General features: G+C 47.5%; 1 protein-coding gene across 1 annotated transcript in view; it reads right to left on the reverse strand.

The window, feature by feature from the left end:
* Positions 1-5,488: 5,488 nt before the first annotated feature.
* The window catches only part of LOC117412071 (DALR anticodon-binding domain-containing protein 3), a 12,596-nt gene continuing 7,423 nt past the window's right edge, over positions 5,489-10,661 (reverse strand). The window contains exons 8-13 of the mRNA XM_058988213.1: positions 9,698-9,780; positions 8,180-8,306; positions 7,343-7,401; positions 6,717-6,830; positions 6,562-6,630; positions 5,489-6,106 (exon numbers count right to left, since the gene is read on the reverse strand). Coding sequence (XP_058844196.1) covers positions 5,987-6,106; positions 6,562-6,630; positions 6,717-6,830; positions 7,343-7,401; positions 8,180-8,306; positions 9,698-9,780 — 572 coding nt within the window. The 3' untranslated portion in view covers positions 5,489-5,986. The remainder of the gene's footprint in view (positions 6,107-6,561; positions 6,631-6,716; positions 6,831-7,342; positions 7,402-8,179; positions 8,307-9,697; positions 9,781-10,661) is intronic.

Genomic DNA, 10,661 nt, shown 5'->3' on the forward strand with positions numbered 1-10,661 from the left:
TCCTGTGACCTGTGACCCTGTCTATTGCTTCACTGAGTGGTCCTGTCACCAGTGATTTACATATTGCCTGTACAGTTAACTGGAGGTCATTTGACAGCAGGACAGAGCAGCACTCTGACTGGCTCAGTTGGTAGAGCACTGGACTCTGACTTCCAAGGTTCAAGTCATACATGAGATACAAGTCTTAATCCCACAGTTTCAAAAATGTTGTTTAATTTACCTTTTATCAATAAGGTTTGGCTTTGAATCCAGTTCGTGGCACAAACGAAACAATGTAATAATGAGTTTCACGCAGGAGGACAGTAAATTGGCTGGATAGCTCTGTTAGTAGAGCAGGGGGCTGTGATTCTCAGGGTTGTGGGTTCAAACCCTTGTCAGGGGCAGGTGTTTCCTTTTCATTTTCAAACACTTTGCCCTGTTTGATAGACTTGGGTTTACATAACAGGACAAGAGATCAGTGGTCTAAGCATACAAATATTATTATACAGAGAGTGATATAAGGGCTTCTGTGCAATATCTACTTGTCACAAGCAGACAGGTGGAGCAGTGGGCTAGTTCACTAGCATGCTGTGCTGCCCACCTTGGGGTTCTGGGTTCAAATTCAGGTGAGTTCCTCCTTTGTTTTCAAAGACTTGGTTAATTTCTTATATAAGGCAATGAAAAACAGACTCCACCGTGGAAGAGAGATGGACTGGGTTCAAATCCAGGTGAGTTCTTTGCTTGTTTCAAATAATTTGTTAATTGACTTTATATATAGTGTGAACCATATATATGGATTGAAGCCGTGCTGTGCAGCTCAGCGTGGTGTTCGGCAGCTCTCTGGCTGGCTCTCTGGGTATATGAATTGAAGCCGTGCTGTGCAGCTCAGTGTGGTGTTCGGCAGCTCTCTGGCTGGCTCACTCGGTATATGAATTGAAGCCGTGCTGTGCAGCTCAGCGTGGTGTTCGGCAGCTCTCTGGCTGGCTCGCTCGGTATATGAATTGAAGCCGTGCTGTGCAGCTCAGCGTGGTGTTCGGCAGCTCTCTGGCTGGCTCGCTCGGTATATGAATTGAAGCCGTGCTGTGCAGCTCAGCGTGGTGTTCGGCAGCTCTCTGGCTGGCTCGCTCGGTATGGTTTGGATTCAGGCACCCCGCCTGGGCCTTTGAGCACGTCTGGTTTTTGTGTAATTCTCAGCACTCTGGTTGGCTCAGTATGGTTGTTGGAGGTGCATTACCCCTTCCCGCCGCTGGGTGGAGTCTTGAGCACACGTTCAGCAGTAGGAGGTCATGAGATTTCAGAATCCATAACCTCCTACTGCTGCAAGTATGCCTAAGCCGTTTTTCATTCATTTCACACCGGTTTTATTATTTTGTATTAATAAATGTTCGAGTTATGGGTTTATTAGTCCACTGTTGATATGCTGCTGCGTTTCAATGTTGTATTTTGTTTGTTTCTTTACTTTATTTTGTCAAAAAACAAAAAGTGATATTATCATGAAAAACATTTGTTTAAAATAAAAAAAAGTTTTAAAAACGCGCCCTCCAGTGGAACGATGAGGTATTGCATGCCAGGGTAATATATGTGTTATTCTTGGTGTATTGTCCTTGGGGTGCAATACCTCATTATTCCACTGGAGGGCAGTGATTTTCTTTTTTTTTTTTTTTTTTTTAATTCTTAACATTTCGGCCACGATAGAAAATGCAATATTTAAAAACTGCACGACCTGCTGGCCAGGCATCTCAGTTATTAGAGCAGCGGACTCATAACTTCAGAGCTGTGGGTTCGAGCCCCCTTGATTGTTAATGTGAAATGCATTTCCTGATTGCAGGCAGGTGGTCCAGTGGATTTGTTTGCTTCTCTTGTGTGTGTGTTACACTTGGTGCACTGAGTTCAATTACTCAATTCTGTACTCTTTCATTTTTAAAGAATGAACCTTATAGACAATGTTAAACAGCCTCTCACCTCAGGCAGATGGATAGTACAGAGGTCTGGTTTATTAAGTCCTGTATCTATGTGACTATTGGTGGACAGAGTTCAAACGTGAGCAGAAAAATTCAATGTGATGTTAAATGCCTTGTTTTATTTTCACAGAATCTTTGATGTAATGTTAAAGGTAAACTCAGCAGGGGGTCTGTGCTGCTGGTCTATTTCAGCATCCTTGCAACCCCTCAGCTGCACTCATGAAGAATTCAAATACTGGGGAGCATCTGAGAGGAGCTTATGTTTTTTTTTCCCTTATTTTGAGAAATATTGTTTCATTTACCTTATAGAGCTGCTGTGTAATAGGGTTGGGTTTGATGTGAATCTCATATACCAGGTTAGAGTGCTAGACTGTCACAAGCAGCCAGGTGGTGCAGGGGGCTAGTTCACTAGCGCTGTCTGTCTCTCCCCTTGGAGGTCTGGGTTCAAACCAGCTCACAGGACAGGTGAACTGAGTTTGAAACCAGACCCACAACACAGTGGCACAGCATGACTGGTGTTCTCTGATGAAGAGTCTTAAAAAAAGAATTGATAAATAAACCCCAGCGTTGTGTTTGAAGCCTTGTGTTGTGTGCTTGTTTTGTTTCTCCACAGCGTCTGTTTGTTTGAATCTGTCAGATACAACAGAAGTGACTCTTTTATTGGATATTTTCAAGGCAGGAATCACCTCCATGTTGTACAGATCATTAGGCCAGTTCATGTCACAAATGAGTACAGCTGGTAGGATGGCTCAGTTGGTAGAGCACAGGACCCTGATTCCCAGGGCTAGTGATTCAAACCCTGTTCAAGGTGCCTGTTTTTCTGGGTTTTTTTTTTTCAAGTTGGTTATTTTACCTTGTAGGCAATGTAAATCTAACATCAAGGACAGCTGCTAGGTGTCGCAGTGAGGTCGGTCATATTTCCAATGGAGTGATCTGCATTTTGTACAAATCATTAGTTAATGTACTGGAGGTCATTTGGCAGCAGGCTAGCGTAGCTCTCTGGCTAGCACAGGTGGTAGAGCACTGGACTTTGGCTTCTAGAGTTACAGGTTCAACTCCCACATGAGGCCCAACTCTTAATCCCACAGTTTCCAAAACATGGTTTAATTTACCTTTTTATCAATAAAGTTTGGCTTTGAATCCAGTTCAAGTCAAAAATGAAACGAAGCTGAGAATCCCCTTAGCCCCCAGGTCCACACCACACAATGTAATAATGTGTTTCACGCAGCAGGAGAGCCAGTCAGCTTGATAGCTCTGTTGGTAGAGCAGGGGACTGTGATTCTCAGGGTAGTGGGTTCAAACCCATGTCAGGGGTATGTGTTTCTTTTTCATTTTCAAACACTTTGCCCTGTTTGATAGACTTGGGTTTACAGAACAGGACAAGAGATCAGTGGTCCAAGTATACAAATAATAATATAAAGAGGATGATATAAGGGCTTCTGAACAATGCTAGATTGTCACAAGCAGACAGGTGGTGCAGTGGACTTGTTCACTAGCATGCTGTGCTGTTCACCTTGGGGTTCTGGGTTCAAATCCCAGTGAATACCTCCTTTGTTTTCAAAGACTTGGTTAATTTCTTATATAAGGCAATGAAAAAGCAGACTCCTCCATGGAAGAGAGATGGACTGGGTTCAAATCCAGGCGAGTTCTTTGCTTGTTTCAAAGAATGTGTTAATTGAGCTTATATATAGTGTGGATCAACCCCCTCCTGTGGGAGCTGGTGGCGCAGTGGCTATGCTGATGGCCTTCTCTCCCTGAAGACGGTGGTTCGAATCCCGGTCCTGGAGGCGAGTTCCTGAGGTAAGTAATGCTGTTGGTTGTGAGTCATGGTGGTGGTTGTAAATCTGGGTGTTGACTGTAAGTAATGATGCAGGTTGTAACTAACGATGTTGGTTGTGTCTCCACAGACGGAGGAGGGCAGTGTGCCCTGAAGAGGAGCCGGAAGAGGATGAAGAGGGGGCTTGGGCCCCCGGCCGCGGGGGGAGTGGAAGAGGGGGGTGTTGGTACCAGAGGGGGAGGACTTAAAATGGGGGAGAAAGCAGGATGCTGCCCTGCCTTTTGCCCTGCCATCTCTGACAGGCACAAGAGATGTCTCTGTATAGCTCTAAGCTTTTTGCCCTCAGATCTGAAAAGGAAAGGCAAAAGGCTACCTACCTACCTTCCTTCTCCCCCATGTTCACACTTGCCCCCCTCTTCCTCCTCTCTGGTACCAACACCCCCATCTTCCACTCCTCCCGCGGCCGGGGGCCCAAGCCCCCTCTTCATCCTCTTCCGGCTCCTCTTCAGGGCACACGGCCCTCCTCCGTCTGTGGAGACACAACCAACATCGTTAGTTACAACCTGCATCATTACTTACAGTCAACACCCAGATTTACAACCACCACCATGACTCACAACCAACAGCATTACTTACCTCAGGAACTCACCTCCGGGACCAGGATTCGAACCACCGTCTTCAGGGAGAGAAGGCCATCAGCATAGCCACTGCGCCACCAGCTCCCACAGGAAAGCTTTGGTTCACACTATATATAAGCTCAATTAACATTCTTTGAAACAAGCAAATAACACTGGATTTGAACCCAGTCCATCTCACTTCCATGGAGGAGTCTGCTTTTTCATTGTCTTATATAAGAAATTACCCAATTCTTTGAAAACAAACAAGGAACTCACTGGGATTTGAACCCAGTCCCCCAATGTGAACAGCACAGCATGCTAGTGAACAAGTCCACTGCACCACCTGTCTGCTTGTGACAACCTAGCATTGCACAGAAGCCCTTATATCATCCTCTTTATATTATTATTTGTATACTTGGACCACACACCTTGTCCTGTTATCCCAAGTCTATCAAACAGAGCAAAGTGTTTGAAAATGAAAAGAAAACACCTGCCCCTGACATGGGTTTGAACCCACTATCCTGGGAATCACAGTCCCCTGCTCTACCAACAGAGCTATCCAGCTGACTGGCTCACGTACTGCGTGAAACACATTATTACATTGTGTGGTGTGGACCTGGGGGCTAAGGTGATACTCAACTCATTTGTGACGAACTGGATTCAAAGCCAAACCTTATTGATAAAAAGGTAAATTAAACATGATTTTTTGAAACTAAGGGATTAACACTTGTATTTCACATCGGACTTGAATCAGCAACCTTGGAAGTCAAAGTCCAGTGCTCTACCAACTGAGCCAGCCAGAGAGCTGCTCTCTCCTGCTGTCAAATGACCTCCAGTACATTAACTAATGATTTGTACAAAATGCAGATATTTGGAAACATCCAATAAAAGAGTCGCTTCTATCGTGTCTTTAACAGATTCAAACTACAAGGCGCTGTGAAAACAGACGATTTCAATCTGTAGCCTGGATTTGATCCCAGTCTCTCAAGGTAAAGAGTGACCGTGACCAACCCCACTGCGCCACCTAGCAGCTCTAAAGTGGATTTGAACCACCGATGTTGGGAATCGGAGATCCATGCTCAACCAACTGAGCCATCCTGCCAGCTGTACCACTGTACTCATTTGTGACTTGAACTGGCCTAATGATTTGTACAACATGGAGGTGATTCCTGCCTTTAAAATATCCAATAAAAGAGTCACTTCTGTTGTATCTGACAGATTCAAACAAACAGACGCCGTGGAGAAACAAAACAAGCACACAACACAAGACTTCAAACACAACGCTGGGGTTTATTTATCAATTCTTTTTTTAAGTCTCTTATTCAGAGAACACCAGTCATGCTGTGGGTCTGGTTTCAAACTCAGTTCACCTGTCCTGTGAGCTGGTTTGAACCCAGACCTCCAAGGGGAGAGGTAGGCAGAGCTAGTGAACTAGTGCAGGTCTGGGTGAGGAGGTGTCTCTAGATCTGGTGCGGGGGGGGGGTGTGCAGGTCTGGGTGAGGAGGTGTCTCTAGATCTGGTGCGGGGGGGGTGTGCAGGTCTGGGTGAGGAGGTGTCTCTAGATCTGGTGCAGGGGGGTGTGCAGGTCTGGGTGAGGAGGTGTCTCTAGATCTGGTGCAGGGGGGTGTGCAGGTCTGGGTGAGGAGGTGTCTCTAGATCTGGTGCAGGGGGGGGATGTGCAGGGTGCTCAGAGCACAGTGGAGCAGCTCCTTCACGCCCCTCATCAGCTGTAGCCGAGCGAACATCTGGCTGAAGAGGTGAGGCAGGGGCTCCTGGGGAGAGCAAAGAGTATTGAAAAGGCCGACACAGGCACTGTACATTGTAATTATCAATGCATTCTCCCTAAAATCACAAACTCCCAGAACAGCTAAGATATCTCTTGTAAGTGTATCACTCCTATACTCCAAAAACACACTGCCTAGTGTATCACTCCTATAACTCACTCCCTAGTGTGTCACTCCTGTAGCACACTCCCTAGGGTGTCACTCCTGTAGCACACTCCCTAGTGTGTCACTCCTGTAACTCACTCCCTAGTGTGTCACTCCTGTAGCACACTCCCTAGGGTGTCACTCCTGTAGCACACTCCCTAGTGTGTCACTCCTGTAGCACACTCCCTAGTGTGTCACTCCTGTAGCACACTCCCTAGGGTGTCACTCCTGTAGCACACTCCCTAGGGTGTCACTCCTGTAGCACACTCCCTAGCGTGTCACTCCTGTAGCACACTCACCCCCAGGATGTGCACTCTGTTGTAATAGGAGCTGAAGTCCATGCTGAGAGAAACCAGGAACTTACACACCTGCACAGAGAGAAGTGAAACAAATCAAAACCACAAGGCGCCTCTCCCCCGCCCCCCTCTCCCCTGGTCTCCATGGCGACACTCACCGCCTCCGTGCCCAGCGTGATGCGCACCCCCGTGGACGAGCGCAGGGTCTGCCCTGATTGGTCGAGGAGCTCTCCGAAGGGGATGATGTAATTGAAGAGCAGCTGCCACTCCCCCTGCAGGGCAGAGACTGGACGTGACCACACAGGAAGTGACAGGCAGACCTCCCACTCAAAGCAATGCATTTATTAAGAAAATGATGTGGGGGTTTCTAAATGTAGCTCTATTGAGTGATTCATAGTTATGGGTGATAGAGTTGCAGCCAGCAGCCACTTCCCCAGTTCAATATATGACTGGTAATAACCATCAGTCATGAACCCACAGAACGCGAGGCTGGTTACACAGAGCCGGATCAGCACTCACTGTACATAAACACCAGTACTGCTCGAGGTGAGCAGACACAGACACGAGCAGAAAACAACAGGGCGGGGTAATGAAGAAGGTAGCACACAGAGAAGCGACCCCTCCCTCCGTCCCAGCATGGACATGCCCTGCCCATCAACACCCTCTTCATTCCCGCATCTCTGGACGGGACCCAGGGCAGCTGCGTCTGGATTTCTGTCTTGTTTTGTTCAACAAAGACTTCACGATTCAACTCTGAAAGCAAAGCCCCACCGAATGAGCGCACCTCTTCCCTGAGAGCAGCGACCTGGAGCTGGGAAGCCTCTGGAAACTCGGGGTAGAGCCCTGGAAGACAGCGGCACAGAGCACAGCATGAGAAACCAGAGCAGGGCACCCGGCTCGCTTGCAGGGCTCCGCGGGGCCTGTTAATACGATGCGAGATCAAGCAGCTGCTGGGAGCCGCACGAGCGCTCAGGAAACGTTCGCGTGTTCTCATGTTCCTGTCCGACTGCAGTCTGATTATCAACTCTGTTTGACGCAGTGGTAAGACAACAGCATGACACGACTGCACAGTCTGTGAGAGTCACTGAACCAGGGTCCTCCCACTGTACCAAACAGAGATCAAAACTGGGACCCAGTCACACAAACGCATGAGAACAGAAGGAAATGGTTACCAGCGAGAGGAGTCCGTTCAGCCCATCACAGCGCGTCCGCTTCCTAGGAGCTCACAGACCTCAGGGCTTTGTCAAGTTGGGTCTTAAAGGACGCCAGTGATTCATAAACAGGGCTGGATTTCATGCATTTCACAGTAAAAACTGGCACTGCAAATTATTTCATGTCTACAAATAATACTCATTAAAGCAGAAAACAGATTGTGTTGTCACGTTCAAAACTGATCTCTAGACTTAAAAGCTAACAGTAAACGCTAAATTGTAGAATATTTCGTTCATGTGCAGCTTTTAAAGACATTCTATTTTCACTGTCAGTCAGCAAGCACAGCGTCTGCTCTCTAAGTGGGAAGCGAACGCAGATCGAAAGGCAGAGAAGCGACTGTGTTTGAAGGGGCAGCTACACTTTGTAGGGTAGTCCTGGTTCTCTGTATAAAGCAGTGAGTCCCCCTGACCTTGCTGCACGGAGGCCTGGTAGCTCTGGAACAGCGTGGAGAGCCTCGCGCAGTTATACATCACAAACACGCCGCTGCGAGAGCCTTTCGTGGAGACACTGGACTCCTTCCTGAGGTCAAGGGACACCTGAGGAACAAACAGAGACAAAGACAGGGACACTGTGATTACAAAATAGAAAACTCTCTCTCTCCCCCCCAGTCAGTGTGCTCCTCTCTCTCTCTCTCTCCTCTGTCAGTGTGCTCCTCTCTCTCTCTCCCTGGTCAGTGTGCTCCTCTCTCTCTCTCCCTGGTCAGTGTGCTCCTCTCTCTCTCCCTGGTCAGTGTGCTCCTCTCTCTCTCCTCTGGTCAGTGTGCTCCTCTCTCTCTCCTCTGGTCAGTGTGCTCCTCTCTCTCTCTCCTCCGATCAGTGTGCTCCTCTCTCTCTCCTCTGGTCAGTGTACTCCTCTCTCTCTCCCTGGTCAGTGTGCTCCTCTCTCTCTCTCCCTGGTCAGTGTGCTCCTCTCTCTCTCCTCTGGTCAGTGTGCTCCTCTCTCTCTCTCCTCCGATCAGTGTGCTCCTCTCTCTCTCCTCTGGTCAGTGTACTCCTCTCTCTCTCCTCTGGTCAGTGTACTCCTCTCTCTCTCCTCTGGTCAGTGTGCTCCTCTCTCTCTCTCCCTGGTCAGTGTGCTCCTCTCTCTCTCCTCTGGTCAGTGTGCTCCTCTCTCTCTCCCTGGTCAGTGTGCTCCTCTCTCTCTCCCTGGTCAGTGTGCTCCTCTCTCTCTCTCCTCCGATCAGTGTGTTCCTCTCTCTCTCCCTGGTCAGTGTGCTCCTCTCTCTCTCCCTGGTCAGTGTGCTCCTCTCTCTCTCCCTGGTCAGTGTGCTCCTCTCTCTCTCCTCTGGTCAGTGTGCTCCTCTCTCTCTCTCCTCCGATCAGTGTGCTCCTCTCTCTCTCCTCTGGTCAGTGTACTCCTCTCTCTCTCCCTGGTCAGTGTGCTCCTCTCTCTCTCTCTCCCTGGTCAGTGTGCTCCTCTCTCTCTCCTCTGGTCAGTGTGCTCCTCTCTCTCTCCCTGGTCAGTGTGCTCCTCTCTCTCTCCCTGGTCAGTGTGCTCCTCTCTCTCTCTCCTCCGATCAGTGTGTTCATCTCTCTCTCCCTGGTCAGTGTGCTCCTCTCTCTCTCCCTGGTCAGTGTGCTCCTCTCTCTCTCCCTGGTCAGTGTGCTCCTCTCTCTCTCCTCTGGTCAGTGTGCTCCTCTCTCTCTCCTCTGGTCAGTGTGCTCCTCTCTCTCTCCTCCAATCAGTGTGTTCCTCTCTCTCTCCTCTGGTCAGTGTGCTCCTCTCTCTCTCTCTCCTCTGGTCAGTGTGCTCCTCTCTCTCTCCTCTGGTCAGTGTGCTCCTCTCTCTCTCCTCTGGTCAGTGTGCTCCTCTCTCTCTCCTCTGGTCAGTGTGCTCCTCTCTCTCTCCCTGGTCAGTGTGCTCCTCTCTCTCTCCCTGGTCAGTGTGCTCCTCTCTTTCTCTCCTCTGGTCAGTGTGCTCCTCTCACCGGACAGCGGTGTGCGGTGGTCAGCAGCTCAAAGCGCACTGCGGCCAGGGTCATGACCTTGATGATGTCATTCCAGGAATCTCCTGAAACAAAGGAAGGCAGCTACTGATACCGGAGGAAAGTGAAACAACACCGATCAATAACACCACTACTAATAATAAAACAATAGAATGATGATAACACCTGCACCACTACTAATAATAAAACAATAGAGTGATGATAACACCTGCACCACTACTAATAATAAAACAATAGAGTGATGATAACACCTGCACCACTACTAATAATAAAACAATAGAGTGATGATAACACCTGCACCACTACTAATAATAAAACAATAGAGTGATGATAACACCTGCACCACTACTAATAATAAAACAATAGAGTGATGATAACACCTGCACCACTACTAATAATAAAACAATAGAGTGATGATAACACCTGCACCACTACTAATAATAAAACAATAGAGTGATGATAACACCTGCACCACTACTAATAATAAAACAATAGAGTGATGATAACACCTGCACCACTACTAATAATAAAACAATAGAGTGATGATAACACCTGCACCACTACTAATAATAAAACAATAGAATGATGATAACACCTGCACCACTACTAATAATAAAACAATAGAGTGATGATAACACCTGCACCACTACTAATAATAAAACAATAGAATGATGATAACACCTGCACCACTACTAATAATAAAACAATAGAATGATGATAACACCTGCACCACTACTAATAATAAAACAATAGAGTGATGATAACACCTGCACCACTACTAATAATAAAACAATAGAATGATGATAACACCTGCACCACTACTAATAATAAAACAATAGAATGATGATAACACCTGCACCCCTACTAATAATAATACAATAGAATGATGATAACACCTGCACCACTACTAATAATAAAACAATAGAGTGATGATAACACCTGCACC

This window comes from Acipenser ruthenus, chromosome 16, assembly GCF_902713425.1.
Source record: "Acipenser ruthenus chromosome 16, fAciRut3.2 maternal haplotype, whole genome shotgun sequence".
In the NCBI taxonomy this organism is placed as follows: domain Eukaryota; kingdom Metazoa; phylum Chordata; class Actinopteri; order Acipenseriformes; family Acipenseridae; genus Acipenser; species Acipenser ruthenus.